The 17,058-nt window shown below is 49.4% G+C and overlaps 1 protein-coding gene across 6 annotated transcripts in view; it reads left to right on the forward strand.

Moving 5' to 3' along the window:
- MTMR3 (myotubularin related protein 3) overlaps window positions 1-17,058 on the forward strand; it is a 75,265-nt gene that overhangs the window by 51,196 nt on the left and 7,011 nt on the right. For all 6 annotated transcript variants that reach the window (XM_059484856.1, XM_059484859.1, XM_059484860.1 and 3 more), the window contains 8 exons: window positions 5,099-5,304; window positions 5,499-5,630; window positions 7,784-7,895; window positions 8,624-8,819; window positions 10,348-10,533; window positions 11,939-12,109; window positions 14,278-14,423; window positions 15,075-16,470. In XM_059484856.1, coding sequence (XP_059340839.1) covers window positions 5,099-5,304; window positions 5,499-5,630; window positions 7,784-7,895; window positions 8,624-8,819; window positions 10,348-10,533; window positions 11,939-12,109; window positions 14,278-14,423; window positions 15,075-16,470 — 2,545 coding nt within the window. The remainder of the gene's footprint in view (window positions 1-5,098; window positions 5,305-5,498; window positions 5,631-7,783; window positions 7,896-8,623; window positions 8,820-10,347; window positions 10,534-11,938; window positions 12,110-14,277; window positions 14,424-15,074; window positions 16,471-17,058) is intronic.

Here is a 17,058-nt window from a genome sequence, read left to right on the forward strand (position 1 = left end):
GACAGGGCTTGGAGCAACCTCATCTAGTGAAAGGTGTCCCTGCCCATGGCAGGGGATGGAATGGAATGAGCTTTAAGGTCTGTTCCCCCCCCCAAACCATTCCATGATCCTATAAACCTGTCACTTAATACCATGGCCCCTTCCCTGCATGGTTATCCTCCCATAAATCTTTAAAATCTCTTTAAAACATCAGATGACAAAGGGATTAAAAAGATAATGAATACTGATATTCCCTAAGCCTGGGCACCCATTCCTGATGAACATGAGCAGGAAAGCTGGCAGGTGCTTGGAGCTTGTGTCAGAGGAGCCAAGGGCAGGAGAGCTGTAGGCTACAAAACTCTATTTGCTGAGCTTAAGGGTTCTTGTTCAGTGAAGGCAGAACAAATTGGCTCATGGCAGCAAACCATTACCTTTAAATCCTCCTGTCTTTCCTCCCAAACAACAAAGGGGTTTAGTGTGGTCTCTTTTGGAATAGTGAAGGGGTTGTTCTCTCCTCTGCTCAGCTCTGGGACGGGGAAAATGTTTTCCAGCATATGCTAACACTTTGAAAACTGTGTGTTTTATTATTAGAGTAGTAAATGTGTGTGTATATATATTATATATATGTATAAAGGAGAATAATATGATTTATGTGTGGATTTGGGTTCAGCTTTTGGTCCTTTTCTGCAGTTGTCACGTAATTAGGGGACACCTCACCTGCAAACACACTTCCCCAGGGCAGCATTCCCCCTGCTGTCATCACTGCACAGAAGGAAAACACTTTGTTCTCATTCCTGGGAACACCTTGCATTCCAGGGGCTTATAGGAGAGCAATTGAAAAGTCAAAAGACCACAGAGACTGAAATTGTTCTGTCCCCATGTTCAATTTTCATCAGTTCTGCTGAGGCTCTGGGTGGTAAACCACACATGGGGATTCATTGCTGAGCTTCAAATGAGCGAGAGAAAAGTGTTGCTCTTTTTTGATTTCTTTTTTTTCCTTATCTTGACATTTGGTAATAGATTTTTCAAGACATCCAGTTCATCACTCTGGGCTCTAATAGAGCTCACAGCAGTAAGGGGAGGAGAATTTCTGAGTTTGACTGGGCTTGGAGCATCCTGGTCTAGGGGAAGGTGTCCCTGCCTGTGGCAGGGAGTGGAACAGGATGAGTTTTAAGGTCCTTTCTTTCCCACCCAAATATTTTTATGATTCTATGATTGGGATTCCATATACAATTTATATATATATATATATATATATATATGCATAAAGCCAGCTTTTTTCAGGGGCAAGAGCTTACTCAACATTTTTTATCCACAGAAATTATTTTGGGACTTAATGATTTTAGTTTCAGTCTTGATCACATTACTAAAAAACTTTTTGCTTTACTTCATGGGAAAAAGAAGTAATCTGAATTTTTTAAAAATAAGTCCAATCACTTGTCTCAGTTACAGATCACTGGGACACTGGGACAGGGACCAGAAACACTCCCTGGCAACAGGAGATCCATTGTCCCTGTGCAGCAGTCCAGGCTGAAAAGCCCAGCAGGCTGATTTGGAGACAAGCTCCAGGAATGCTCCGTGGGGATTGGACTGTCAGGAGCATTGCTTCCATCCTATGATCAGACTTCTAAAGAAATCTCACACCAGACCCTGCAGTTTTTCTTTCTGTTTCCAATTTTTTCAGCCTATTCACACATTTCATAGAGTCACAGAAAGGCAGATGGGGTTAGAAGGGAACTTAAAGCTCATCTGATTCTACCCTCTGCCATAGGCAGGGACATCTTCCACTATCCCAGGTTGTTCCATGCCCTGTCCAACCTGGCCTTGGACACTTCAGGGATCCAGGGGCAGCCACAGCCTCAACCTCTCTGGGAACAATAATTTATGCAGATAAATCTGGCCCCAAAAAATCAGTGTTATGGAGAATACTCTTAGGATTTTTTGGGAAGACAATAGCAAGGGTTTCCTCCTACCTTGTAGAAACAGCATCATGAGAGCCTCCCTGAAGATTCTCTGTGTGGAAGTGTCCTTTAGCCTTGCACTGCTGAGGGTGAGCACACAGGCCCAGGGATCCTGGGCACACAGAAATTCTGTTCCTGCTGTGATTAACATCCCTGAACTGCAATAAAGGGATTTCCATTCTGCTGCTGATGGTTCAGAAATGCAGCACAGGGAGCAGTTCACCTTTCCCTGCTCCTCACTGCTCTGTGCTTAAAAGGACTTGGGGGATTTATTGTTGTACTCCAGCATGGTTTGGACATGGGGAGGATGAAGCCTGTGCAGAGATGTACATGTGTCCTGCAGCTGTACAACAGCTTGTAAAGGGCTTTAGAGTTACCTAATGCTGATTTACTCCTGGTTTCTGCAGGGGGCTGCAGGTTTTTTTGTCCCTAGGGAGTTTCCCATGGAGGTTTTGCTTTAAGTTTTTTGAATCATTTTGTTCCTGAGCTCTGAGTGATGCCCTCTTATCCCAGCTCTGTCCCTGGGGGTCTTAGCATCACACTGGCTGCTCTTTATCCCTGTGGCCAGTCTAGCTGGAATGAGTGGAATTCTTCAGCCCTCCAGCATGCCCCTAACTAGAATTGTGTGCTGATTTCTGGTACCTCTGAACATGGCAGATTTGTGCAGGGCACTGCTGGGACTGCACAGCCACCAACGAGCTCATCTCCCAGCCTAATGATTCTTCATTATTTGTATAATGCGAGGCAAGGACCTGGAGATGAAAATATAACTCTTTATGAACCTATGAAAATTATTCTGCAGCAGGTAGTAATGAAATCTGGGCGAACATATGGAAAAATAAATGAGCTGCTCTGTTCAAAATAGATTTCTTACACATATAATGATGTTTTATTTTCTTTTATTTGTGCAAGCATGGCGGGGAACTGGGTGGCCTTTCAGTGATTGGCACGTATTTTTTCCTGAACTAATTTGCTGTGGGTAGAGCTGTTTGTGGAAGGCCATTAATTCCAGCAGAAATCCATTTCCCTGTGCCTGCAGTCAGCTGGCACCTGGTGTAAGAGCCGTGGCTCCGCATCGCTTTTCCTTTGCCTCGCTTAACGCAGCGTGTCACTGCTTCCTCTCACTGAAGGGATTTTATATGAAACAATTATAAAAGAGCTATGAGAAGTACTTCAAACCCATATCCCAGCCTGTTTGATCACTTGGAGGCTGAGCACCACGGAGCCTGTGCCTGTGTTGCTGTTGGATGAGGAGCAGGAGGCGGCGGCGCCCACGCGGTGCCCGCGGGGACGCTGCGGAGGAGGTGCTGCAGCACCCGGGGGTGACAGCTCTGACAGCACAGCACAAACCAGCCTGTCACACCTCCAGAAACATCCATCACACTGCTCAGAGCCCGAAAGTCTACACTGGTTGCTTTGGGTGGGCTGGTTTCCTGTTCAGGGCTGTTAAGATTTGCTTAAAGGTTAAGCAGACCCTCAGCACTCTGGGCTCCCTGCTTAGAGGGAAGTGAGCAGCTCCTGGCTGCCCTGGAGCTGAGGTGGGCAGTTGGTTTGCAGGAAGGTTCTAAAATCTTTTCCTGCATCATAACATACAGGAATTGTAATTGGCAGGTGCACACTGGATATCCAGGGTTCTGGGGGGACTCCTGGGTGAGGAAAGCATTGCCCAGAGGCACCTCTGCTTGAAAAGCTGTGATTCCCAGAAATGCACCCCTGCCCTGGGCTGATCCAACAGTGTGGGCAGTAGGGAAAGGGGGAATTCTGCTCTGCCCTGCTCAGGTGAGACCCCACCTGCAGAGCTGCCCCAGCCCTGGGCCCAGCACAGGAGGGACCTGGAGTTGCTGGGGAGAGCCCACAGGAGGCACCAGAGATGCTGCAAGGGCTGGAGCCAGGCTGGGAGAGCTGGGGGTGCTCACCTGGAGAGGAGAAGGCTCCAGGGAGAGCTCAGAGCCCCTTGCAGGGCCTGAAGGGGCTCCAGGAGAGCTGGAGAGAGACTGGAGACAAGGGATGGAGGGACAGGACACAGGGAATGGCTCCCAGTGCCAGAGGGCAGGGTTGGATGGGATATTGGGAATTGGGAATTGTTCCCTGTGAGGGTGGGCAGGCCCTGGCACAGGGTGCCCAGAGCAGCTGTGGCTGCCCCTGGATCCCTGGCAGTGCCCAAGGCCAGGCTGGACACTGGGGCTGGGAGCAGCCTGGAACAGTGGGAGGTGTCCCTGCCATGGCAGGGGTGGCACTGGATGAACCTTAGGACTCTTCACAGCTGAAACTGTTCTGTGATCCATTGCCTTAAACAGAGAAGAGCCATGTGGATGAGTGCTGAGATGTTCCAGCTGGGACATGAGGCAGGGATTAAATGTTTTGATGTTCTGAGGTGCCCCAGAAGTTGTGTGTGCTGCTCTGGCCACTCCCCCTGCAGCTCTCTGCACCCACAGCTGGGCCTCCTTTCCCCAGGGCTGAGCTCCCTAAATTCAGGGTGCTGCTGGGCAAGGTCAGGGAGAAGTTTGTTCCTTCCAGCTGCAAACACTTCAGTGGCTGGTGAGTCCAGAGCTGGTGGCAGCAGGGGGATGTGCCAGCACAAAGGCAGTGAGTGGAATTACTGTGATAATACATTTCAGTCCTCTTTTTATAATAGATTATAGGGGAGAGTTTTCATATCTCCTTCAGAGCATGTTTGCAATGGTTCAGTAAGCTTTAATTATTCCAGGTCTGTTCTTTTTGCATAGTACAAGAAGCCAGGTCAGATTTAAGGAAATAACTACTAACTCTTCTGATATGTGAAACAAAAAAAAATTTTTTTAATGTCATCTCCCAGGAGATGAGAGCCATGTCCAAGTTAGGGTGTTCTCAGTTATCCCCCATCCATGCTGAATTCCTCTCTCATGTCTCAATTGCTGTTCCACAAGACTCCCCAGCTTTCACTGGCCAACAGGCCAAAATACTGAGCAAGAGGATGCTCTATTTTCTCTTCCTGACCTTGCTTTGACTTCCACCTTCTGTGACTGTGGTCACAGCCATCATTCTGCAGAGAAGCTGAATCCCAGGTTGGGGACAACTGCTGAATGATGGTCCCTGCTGGGAATGAAGCTACTGCAGCACTCCACTGAACCTTCTGTGCCCTCTGTGCCCTTCATGTTGACTCTTGGCTGTGTTTGCAGGCACCAGAGCAATGGGGCAGTGATCTCCCGCTGCGGGCAGCCCGAGGTGAGCTGGTGGGGCTGGAGGAACGCCGACGATGAGCACCTGGTGCAGTCCGTGGCCAAAGCCTGTGCCTCAGACTCCAGGTCCAACAGTAACAAGTTAATGAATGGGAATTGTTCCAGAGATCTGCCCAATGGAGGGGACCTCTCTGATGTGGAATTTGGTAAGGCTGCCACTGTTGCTGTCTGTCGAGGGCAGAGTTTTGTGTAAAAGTTTAATCTCTGGTGCTGTAACAGAGGGAATCTGCTGTATTCAGTCCCCATTGTGCAGTGCCTATGCATTGTGGGGGTGAGGGAATAGTGCTGTAACCAATGTCAGAAGGATCCTCTGAGCTCATCACCTGTTTCCTCCCCCCAGACTCCTCCATCTCCAATGCCTCAGGAGCAGAGAGTTTGGCAATCCAGCCTCAGAAGCTTTTGATCCTGGACGCGCGATCTTACGCAGCAGCCGTGGCCAACAGAGCCAAGGGGGGAGGCTGTGAGTGCCCAGGTGAGCCAGGGGGTGTGTGAGTGCCCAGGTGAGCCAAGAGGGAGTGGCTTTGAGTGCCCAGGTGAGCCAGGGGAGGTGGCTGTGAGTGCCCAGGTGAGCCAAGGGGTGTGTGAGTGCCCAGGTGAGCCAAGGAGGGGGGATGTGAGTGCCCAGGTGAGCCAAGGGGTGGCTGTGAGTGCCCAGGTGAGCCAGGGTGGCTGTGAGTGCCCAGGTGAGCCAAGGAGAGGGGCTGTGAGTGCCCAGTTGAGCCAGGGGGTGGCTGTGAGTGCCCAGGTGAGCCAGGGTGGCTGTGAGTGCCCAGGTGAGCAGCATTCCTCCTCAGCTTTCCAGACAATCAAAGGGATTTGCTCCAGTGTGATTATCCTGACACCCTTCAGCACTGTCTGTACACTGCTCATCTGTCTGAAGGTTCTGGATCATGGCAGCCCCCAGGCAGCCCTTCAGAGGGCAGGTTGAGCTGTTAATTAGTCTGTTCTCAGGCCATTAACCCAGCTGGCAGCAGTGCTCAGTGAATGCTGAATCCTGTGGAATCTGCTGAAGAGCTTTCCCTTGCTGAGTCAGATGTATCAACTAGAGAGAGACAAAGGTGTCCAGTGTGCTCATGTCTATAACCCCTGAGCATGTAAAACCCACTGGCTGCAGAGGAGAAGAATATTCTAGAATGGCTGTGCAAAATACAACTTCTCAGCAATTCCCCTAAAGCTGAAGCATTTTTCAGTATTTGTATCATAGCAACTGCAATCCTGCCTCACCTTGCATGTGTAATACAGTTGCAACACCACATTCTGTGTTCTTTGGCACTTGTGAACTGGTGGTTTTATAAACAAGGTGTTATTTATGGTCACTGTTGGGTATTAATGCAGCCTGTTAAAATTCCATGGGTGGAGAGGCTGGAAAAAAATCCCAGACAGAAAAACTGGAGATAAGATAACGAAAGCTCATTTGACCTTTTATTTTGGTCTTTGCTGCAATAGCTGCATTTTGATTCATAGCCACCAGTTTAAAAAAAAATTATAGGTGTCCATTTAACACCTCAAAACCAGTAAATAATTCTTCATCAAAGAGTAAAATTTCAAAACAGAAAAGCACAGTATACAGGAAGTTTGATTTTCTTCCTGTATATTGGCTTTTTAATTTTGTAGAGAAGGTTTTCAAACAGCTTGTCACCTTCAGTAAAACCTGTTTTGCTTTTTGCTGCTAACTTTTCTGCGGGTATTGCCAGGTCTGCTTCATTCTCTGTATAAAAATAGCTCTTCTGTGCTGTACTTTAGATATAATTGAGTAAAAATACAAAAAAACTGAAGTTGTCTGAGGCTGCTCCTGGAGTTGCAGTCCCTCATTGTGTTTGGCCCAGCATTTGTTGGGCTGATAAAGAGTTGGGAAATCAAATGATACAAAACATCACAGACTCCTGAATTTTCTTGTGCAAGCTCTCAGTATCCCAGATCCTGAATCCTGATTATTTTTCTCCTGTAGAAATGGTCATTTTAGTTACTGTGTGATCATTCTTGTGCAGACTGAAGCATCACAGCAGAGGGAAGACTAAATCTTGGGAAAACTATGAACTGGTATTTTCTGGCTCTCTTTAGATGCCCCCTGAGCACTGGCCCTGTCTGTTCAGGCCTCCAGTGTTGCTTGAGCACATCCAAAGTAATTCCATGTATTTTGTTTCCCTGAGCTCCTGATATTTTTCACATGTGTGATGCTTCCTCATACAATTCCCCTCAGAAGAAAGCAGTGGATGAAGAAACCTTTCAGCCTTTTTGAGTGCTTAGGAACAAGAATCTGAAATCTAACTTAAATCCATAAATTACCAATTAAATATTATTTATGTTTCATATCTTTTGATGTTTCTCAGTCTTTTTACAAACATTCTGGAACCTGGAGCGCAGGAATTCCCAGAGGTTTGCACTCTGCTTTTTGTAACCTGAAATGAAACATTTGAAATAAATACAGCAGGACTTTGCTAAATGCTTCCTATTTTGCTGGGCTGTCATGTCTGGAATACCCAGCGAGCTCCAAGGACTTACAGAATCTTTGTAAACAGATTATTTCATCTGTCCACAGCAACAGGGGTTTGTTTTCATGAAAAAAATCCTCTTTTAGAAAGGTGGTTGTTATTTTCTTCCCTCTGTCTTGCCCTCTACCTGCAGAATATTACCCCAACTGTGAAGTGGTTTTCATGGGGATGGCAAACATCCACTCCATCCGCAAGAGCTTCCAGTCGCTGCGTCTGCTCTGCACACAAATGCCAGATCCAGGAAAGTAAGTGGAAGTTTGGGGGTTTGGGCCCTTGGTTCCATGTTTCTGCAGCCACATTCTTCTGCTGATGATTTTTTAATTGAAATTCAGTGGATTTTCCCTTGGTAATAGCGCTAAGCTGTGTTTTTCCATTTTCATGGAAGTCATTGGTTTATTCTGATTGAAGTGAACATAGCAAATTAGTTCTGAAATGAGAGTGGAGCTTTGAATATTGATACCAGAGTGCTGTTTCTTCTGGTGGACTTCTGAGCACTCACACTTAGGCTGATCTGCTATTCCCAGCTTTTTATTAATCCTCACTGTTGGCTCACATCTGGAAAACTGTGGTGGTGTTCCATATACTTCACTCATTTATAATGTTATTTCAGGAGAATATTTCATAACCTTCCAGTGCTGTGGGGTAACTATCCTGCCATGGGGGTCCTCGCTGTAGTTACCCCAGTCCTGTTTCCCCTCCCACTCCCCTGTTTGGAATTTGCTGCTAAACCCTTCCATGGTCTCAAAGTGGATGCAAACCTTCAGCTCATCCCAGATTCTGGCAGTTCCTTGGGTTGGCTTGGTGGCTTTGCTGCTTCCACCTCTGGGAAAGCGTTAACAAGACACAAGTGAAAAATGCTACAGACTGACACTCACAGCTTATTAAAACAGCAGCTTTGCCGTGATAAACTCAGACATCCAAACCTGAAAGGATTTTAAAAGAGCAAAAACTGTCTTGCCTGCTTTCCCTCTAGTTGGCTGTCAGCTCTGGAGAGCACCAAGTGGCTGCAGCACCTGTCAGTGCTCCTGAAGTCCGCGCTGCTCGTGGTGCACGCCGTGGACCGCGACCAGCGGCCCGTGCTGGTTCACTGCTCCGACGGCTGGGACCGCACGCCCCAGATCGTGGCCCTGGCCAAGCTCCTGCTGGACCCCTACTACAGGACCACAGAGGTGGGTAAAGCAGGGTCTCTGGAGGGAGTCTGGCTGTGACTTACTGCAGGTTTCTCCCCTGGCAAAGGCATTGAAGCTGGCAGGAGTTTGTCACCTGTAGTCTGCAGTTACTCCCAGGTGTAGGTGCCTGTGTTACTCAGGAGTAGCTCATATTCCCTCTGCTGTAACTGCACAGTCATGGTCTGTGCTTCCCCATATTTAGGTTAGGAATATGGAGTACAAAGTGCTGCAATTGCAGCTTCTGCTGCACCCCTGCAGGTTCTCAGCCAAGCACTGATAGAGAGCCTTTCTCTTTGCTGCATTTCCCAGCTGCATGGTTTTCCAGTTTTGCATTTCCATTCCCCTCTGTCAGTTATATTTCTCCTGCTTTTCCCCTGTTCTATCACTTTCCAGCACTGTGGGTCGTGTGCTGGCTGGCTTCCATCTGCCAGCCCACAGGCAAGATGCCTTTGTTGTCCAGAACAGAACTCTGTGTCTGAACACTGCTGGGAGCTGCTGCTTACAGCCTCACACACACTTGGACCAGGAGCTGGAGCTGCCTTTTGGATGGAAGTGTGAAAACTTCCTGGATCCTTTTCCACATGGATTCTAGAAGCTGGCATCCATCAGGCAAAACGTGCTGCCCTGGTCTGGGCACAGGATCTGCTCCTGGTCCTCCAAAGGGTGCTGTCCTTGCTGCTTGGGGAGCAGAGTTGTGCTGTGCACACTGAGCCTTCTCTGTCACCCAGAGCAAACCATAAACTGTAACTGTCTGTACCAGGATTAGAAACATTGAGTAGAATGAGTTTTCAGTGCTGTCAGATTTAAAGCTTTTCAGCTGCCAGCCATTATTTTGGCTCTAATCACAGCCATTATTTTGGCTCTAATCACAGCCTTCGACTCCATAAACATTCTCTACAATTTTTCTTTCCACTAAGAACCAAAACCTGCCTGCCCTGTGATGGATTTCAGGTCCTGTGAGACAAGGTGTGACATTCAGCTGCTCGCCCAGGCACTGCTTGGGAATGTTCTTTGCCCTTTTCATGAAAAATCACTCAAGTGAACCTTTAATCAACCTTGTGACTGCTGTACACACAGACAAGCACCTGCTCCCCCTGAGCTTGGATGTCCTGTTGTGGATGGATGGTTTTCTTTCCTGACAAGTGGATCTGACCACCATTTTCAAGAAAAGTTTTTATATAACTTGTCCAAATACTGGATACCATGATCCAGAAGCTTTGGCAACATGAAGTTCCTACTTTTCACTGCCTGGATGAGATAGGGCTCATATCAGGATCGTCCCTGCCAGTCACTGAGGGCTTAACCTGCCTTATTCCCTTTCCTGTTCATGTAGTTTGGGAATCCTTATCTGTCCTAATTCCATTTCAGAGCACAGAGGCATTAGGGAAAGCAGTAAAGAGAAGTAATGAGCCCAGTGCTGAGGGGAAATAGGAGAGAGGACACAGCAATTCCCACAAGTCTCAGACCATCTCAGAAAACTGAACCAAAGAAAAATAGGAATCCTTCATCTCTCCTCTCCTCCCTGCAGGGTTTCCAGGTGCTGGTGGAGACTGAGTGGTTGGATTTTGGCCACAAGTTTGCAGATCGCTGCGGCCACGGGGAGAATTCGGACGACCTCAACGAGCGCTGCCCGGTGTTTCTGCAGTGGCTGGACTGTGTCCATCAGCTCCAGAGGCAGTTCCCCTGCTCCTTCGAGTTTAACGAAGCATTCCTTGTGAGTTGGGAGCCTGCTGGGTGATACACTGCTGCTGAGCACAGCTGGAGAGCCTGGGGGCAGATTTTCCCACCTTTTTGTGATGTTTTGTGTCCAAGGCCAGGTTGAACAGGAGTTGAAACAACTTGGGATAGTGGAAGGTGACCCTGCCCATGGCAGGGGGTGGAACTGGATGGACTTTAAGGCCCCTTCCCACCCAAACAATTCCATTATTTTATATACATATGAATATATTCTATATATGAATATGTTATATATATGCTCTCATGTGATAAAGGGAGCAGGAAAGCTGCCCAGATAGAAGGGACAAAAGCACTTGTGTAACCCACTGGGTCTGTTCACTCTCAAAAGCAAGTTCCTCAAGGACTTCTTTTAGACTTTAAAGAAATAAATTATATTAATTGAATAGTCTCACCTAAGAGAGAACATCCACACGGCCTGAAAAAAACCTTCTTACTTCCAATGCAAACTCCCCCCTGCTTGGATCTTGTTTTGACTTGAATACTCCTCCTCTAAAAACAACCTGCCCCATTCATTTTTTTCAGTTTCTTCACTGAAAATGTGTAGGATATAGGAGCTGTGTTTACCTTCTTTGGAAGCAGACAGCATTCCTATTAGGAATTCAGCCAGGATGGTCCCAGTCACTTCTCAGATCTCTGGGGAAGTGACAGTCATGGACTGCAGGACCAGTAATCTGAAGAGTAGAAGTTTTTATGAAGTGTCTGATCCACTAAGAGATTTAAGGCACATTCCTGTGATTGTGGCTGACTGGAATTACCACTTGCCAGCTCAGCCATGTAACTGAGCCCGTGTACAGTCCTGGAGTAGCTCAGTTGTGAAATGAGATACAACAGGTAGTAACTGGCTTCACAGCACACTGCTAATCTCCACGGGCTGAGAGAGAACATACCCATGGTCTGCTGGCCTTTGTAGAGTGAACCCCTAATTTATTACAATATTGAACCACTTGTCTTCATTTAAACATCTGAATAGTCCCAAGGAAGTCATTGATATGCCTGAAGTTAAGCTGGCATTTGTTAGGCTGGGCCCAGCATGGAGTGATAAATGATCAGCATTTCTGTGCTGCAGGAATGTTTTGTAGCAGAGGAATCATGATTCTGCTTTGCCTGGCCTGCAGGGCAGTGAGTTTGTATCAACATGACTTGATTAGGAACAAATATTTTGTCTTTCTGTGTTATGTTTTTTCCTGAATTTGTTCAGTTCTGATTTTAAGATTCCTCTCCCCGTTGCATTCCTGTGCAATTGGTTTGTAGGGAAGTATGTGAGAAATGCCGGGGTTGCTGTGGCGGCCCTGGGGCGGGGTTTGCTCCGGGGAGGGGAGGGAAGGGAGCTGAGGCCGAGCCCTTGTCCAGCTGACCCCGTGTGTGTGTGTGGCTCTGTGCAGGTGAAGTTGGTGCAGCACACCTACTCCTGCCTCTTTGGAACATTCCTGTGCAACAATGCGAAAGAGAGAGGAGAGAAACACACTCAGGAACGGACCTGCTCCGTCTGGTCTTTGCTGCGGGCAGCAAACAAAGCCTTCAAAAACCTGCTCTACTCCTCCCAGTCGGAATCTGTATGTACCCAATCCCCTCCTGGGGGAGAGCTGCCCCAAACAGCGTCCTGCAAGTGGGGGGATGAGAAACAGCCCAGCAGTGGGACCTGGTGCCCTGGGGTTCCAGCACCGCTGAGGTGGTGGCTGCCCCGTCCCTGGAGATGTCCATGGCTGGGTTGGATGGGGCTGGGAGCAACCCAGGGTAGTGGCAGGTGTCCCTGCCCATGGCAGGGCTGGCACTGGGTGGGCTTTAAGGTCCCTTCCAGCCCAAACCCTTGTGTGGTTCTCTGAGCTGTCACCATGGACAGAGAGGTGATTCCAGACCAGCTCAGCTCCCTCTGACATTCACCTTGGAACACCCAGCTCAGGCTGATGTTTGAAGTCTTGGGTTAATTTTGCTGATATTTGGGGAATGTCAAATGCCACCTCAGAAATTTCTCTGTGCTGGAAAGGTGCTTTCTGTGACTAAATGTTTTATTGTTTGTAATGGAAAACATTTCAGGGTTTGATAAATAGACCTCTCTGGAGAACTGAGCTGTGTCAGAGCAGTGACACAAAATTGCCTGCAAACCTAGATGCTGTGTCTAAATTCATTTTAAATCTGAACAGAAAAAGTGGCTCAGATTATTTTGTGTATCTTTGTTTCTCTTGATCCCTTCAGGTTTTCAGTTTGGCTCCTCCATGTAGGAGCTCACTAAAGGTTCTGGGAAGGGGCTCAGTTGTGTGTTTGTTACAAGGTCAAGTGAGGGATTCAGGGGTGCAGAGCATGGGCAAGAGAGCAAACACCAAATGACATCATGGTTAGGACTGCAAGGACTTGCATAAATATTTAAACCCTTTTTATTTCTCAGAGTATCAGATGTCATAAACTGAACTGCAAGGACTGTGCAGTGGCTTTGTGTATGACGGACGTGGCTTTCAGTTGTTTCTTAGAGTAAAACTCAACCCTGACTAAGCAGGGAGGAGTACAGTGGTTGTAAAGAGATGAGTTTTCTGCTCCCCTGAGCTCTCCTTGGCTGAGGGCGCCCTGGCTCTGGGCTGTCACTGCAGTGAGCCCCTGGAGCCTTCCCACCTGACACCCCTGGGGAGAGTTTGTGAGGAAGAGCAGACATAGCCTGGGGGGATCTTAAAGCTGTGGATGCTTCTAGATTTCCATGGAAATGCCAGGAGGAGCATAGAGAGGGCTCTCACAGTGACTGTGTGGACAGGTCTGTCCTTGGGCTGCCCTTCTGTGCTCTATCCCACTTGGCCCCTGTTCTCAGGAAATACTCACAAGGACACTCCTTCTGCACGTGGGAGTTTGGGTAATTTCCTGGTTTGGGTTCATTTTCTTGTGGTTTTGCTTCAGGCTGTAAAAGGTGCCTGTGGTGCAACTGCATCTCTTGCAGAGCCAGAGTTATTTAGGAGCAGCAGCCACCCCTGCTCAGTGCCAGGGAAGCAGAGTGTTCAGAGAATCACAGAATATCCTCATTTAGGAAGGGACCCACCAGGATCATACAATCCAACCCCTGAGAGCATTGACAAATGCTCCTGGAGTTCTGGCAGCCTTGGGGCTGTGCCCATTCCCTGGGGAGCCTGGGCAGTGCCTCTCTGGTGGAGCCAGCTGTTCCTCTGCCATTGCCTGCTTTTCCATGGGAAAGTTGCTTGGAAAAGAGTGGAATTGCTAAAATTGTTTTTAAACTGAAAGTGTTTTTAAAGTGAAGCAGAAAGATGTTTTTAAAGTGAAGCAGAAAGCATATTCCACAATCAAGGAATCGCTTTTAAGAGCAAGCTGCCTCTTCAAAGAACTTCTGCGTGTTCTGAATATGTGCCCATGAGTGCCTCCTCTGGAGCCAGGCTGGGCTGTGGTGCATTGGGGTCCATGGAGTGAGTTCAGCTCCCTCTGGCACAGTGCAACACAACACACAAGGGAACATCAGCACTCACATTGAGCCACTGGATTCCATGAGTTGTGAAGGTGTAGGTTCACAGAGAGCTCATTGCAGGAGTTCATTCAGGAGCTGAAGGCTGGCATTTTTCTGCCTCTGACAGAAAAAGTCATTCTAGCCTCAAGCCCCAAGTGTGGCTGATGAAAAGGTGTCCATGGTTGGGTTGGATGGGGCTGGGAACCCCAGTGAACTGCCCCCCTCAGAGCTGAATTTCTCCTGCTGGGAGGCAGCAGCTGACCCTTCCCCCGTGCCCCCTGGCAGGTGCTGTATCCCGTGTGCCATGTGCGGAACTTGATGCTCTGGAGCGCCGTTTACCTGCCCTGCTCCTCGCCCTCCACGCCCGCCGACGACACCTGTGCCCCCTACCCTGTGCCAGGCTCTAGCCCCGAAGAGCAGCCTCTGGGCAGGTGAGCCTAGAGCCCAGAAATCCCATCCTGTAAAGTAAGATCAACAGAGAATACTGGGGATATGGAAGGACAGTGTTTGGGTGGGAGGGCAGGATTTCTGCTGGGTGTATTGGTGGAACTGTGGGACTGAGCTGGCCAAGCAGAGCCTGTCTGTGGGGTGGGTTTGGGAGCTGTCACATTGCAGGGCTGACAGCGTGGCAGAGAGAAGCTGGGCAAATAGAGTTCAACTCTGGGTGTCACATAGCCACAGAGAATTCCTTCTATCCTTGTGGGATATAAGCTTTCACTGGTTATCTTGAATTTGAGTTCTTTTTCAGTGTTGCATAACCATTTCTTTGCTTGTTGTAGTGACTCTGAGCACATGTTAATTAGGAGGTGTGACCAGGCTGTAAGCTTTGGGGCTTGCTGGTAGAGGGATTAATCTGGGAATGTTTGAAGTCTGGTTTAACATATTTTCCTCGTGGCAAACAAAGTACTGAAGCAGCTCTGTACTACAGATGGTCGGAATGTGCTCCTGGATGATATTTCCCACAAGTCCATTAGCTGGCAGATTGTTACTGTCCTACCTGGGGGGCTGGTTTTTAACCACAGCAGCTCAGTGTTACAAAAACATCCTCTGACTTGGGGGTGGGATTGTTTGTCCCTTTGCAGGCTACCAAAGACAAGATCCTTTGACAATCTGACGACAGCCTGTGACAGCAGCGTGCCTACAACCAACCGCCGGAGCAGCGACCCCAGCCTCAACGAGAAGTGGCAGGAGCACCGGCGCTCCCTGGAGCTCAGCAGCCTGGGCCCCCCTGGGGACGACCCCTTCGAGGGGGACGGGCTGGGCAGGCAGGGCAGGGCCCCCGTGGGGGCAGAGCTCTCTGTGGCAGCCGGGGTGGCAGAGGGACAGATGGAGAACATTCTGCAGGAGGCCACTAAAGATGATGTTGGGCTGGAGGAGCACTTGAGGGGTGGCCTGGAGGCAGCAGGGAAAGGGGATGAGGTTGGCCTGGATAAGGAGAAGAGAGCTGACAATCTGTGTGGGGAAAAGGCCGAGGTGGATACAGGTACCGTAATGAACAATCCCACAGCCAACCCACACCCAGCCTCACATGGTGCTGCAGAACTCAAAGGACAGCAGGACGAGCACAGCGACCCCAGCTGCGCTCTCCAGAAGGCATCTCAGGGGAGAGGACTGCAGGCTGCTCCTTCTGAGGGCTCTGGAAACAGAGATGCTCCAAACAACACGGAGGAGGAAGGTCTTGGGAAAGGTGATGGAGAAGCAGAGAGCCCGTGCAGCACAGCCCAGGCCAGCCTTGCCTTCCCTCTGACAGCCCTGCTGGAGGAAAGGACATCCAACATCGAAAGCTCCACAGAAACCTTAACAGAGCCCGAAGCAAAGCCCGAGCTCACGGCCAGGGCCCCGTGCCACCGACGTCACCCCTTCGACAACAGCGCTGACGAGCTGTCCCGAACTCTGCACAGCAGGCCGGAGGGGGAGTGCATGATAGAGCTCCAAAAACTGGGATCAAGAGTGCATAGGACTGCTGGTAGCAGCACCACACACCTCCCGATGCCTTCCCCTTGTGCCTTGCCTCTAGCAGACCGCAAAGACGAGCTGGTGTATAATGGGGAGCTGGAGCTGGAGAACAAACTGGTGGAGAAACCGGCGGGATTCGCGGCCCCGAAATTCCCCGCCACCAACGGACACTGCGTCAACGGCGAGGACGGGCGCATCAAGGCCTCGCTGAGCCGGCAGGTGTCCACGGCCAGCTGCAGCTCTGCCCAGCTCCACCTGAGGAACTTGCACCACAAATGGATGTTCAGCCAGCTGGGGAAGCAGCCGGCCAGCAGCCCGGACCAGCCGGCCCGCAGCCACCTGGACGATGACGGCATGCCCGTGTACAGCGACGTCATCCAGCAGCGCCTGCGCCAGATCGAGACGGGCCATCAGCAGGAGGTGGAGACCCTCAAGAAGCAGGTGCAGGAGCTGAAGAGCCGCCTGGAGAGCCAGCTCCTCAACAGCTCCCTGCGGCTCAACGGCGACTACGGCGACGAAGTGGTGAGTGAGCGCCGCTGGGCTGAGCTCACCCAGCCCTCAGCTCCTGGCTCACAGCTCAGGGCCTGACTTTGGGCTCTGACCGACCTCTCCAGGTCATCCTGAGGAGGGCACACACTGCCCAAGTACCTGATAGTGGCAGATGCCTGTGACTGATACTGTCACCAGAGTTCAAATTGAGCAGAAAGGTTTATTTCCAGATGGGTGTTGCACAGCAGCTCACACACCCCTGGCCATACCTAAACACCTTCCCTGGCCTCGGTAAAACCAACCAAACCCTTGGTTTACCAAACCTCACTAAAACCAACCAAACCCTTGGTTTACCAAACCTCAATAAAACCAAACAAACCCCTGGTTTACCGCTGTCTTCACGTAGGGCAGAGTTATTTTCCTGTGCTGGTTTTGGCACAGGAGCATAGGATGATCCCTTGGTTCTCTGCAGATCCCAGCTGCACTGGCAAGCTCTGTGAGCTCAAACCCATCAGGGTCACACCATCCCTTTCAGGTGCCCCAGGCTCAATGACTGGAATTAATTTCTAGAATTCTAAATTAACTGGAATAAATTACCTGAGCTTTTGTGACAGCTGTATT

The sequence above is a fragment of the Ammospiza nelsoni genome, chromosome 18 (genome assembly GCF_027579445.1).
Source record: "Ammospiza nelsoni isolate bAmmNel1 chromosome 18, bAmmNel1.pri, whole genome shotgun sequence".
Classification (NCBI taxonomy): Eukaryota; Metazoa; Chordata; class Aves; order Passeriformes; family Passerellidae; genus Ammospiza; species Ammospiza nelsoni.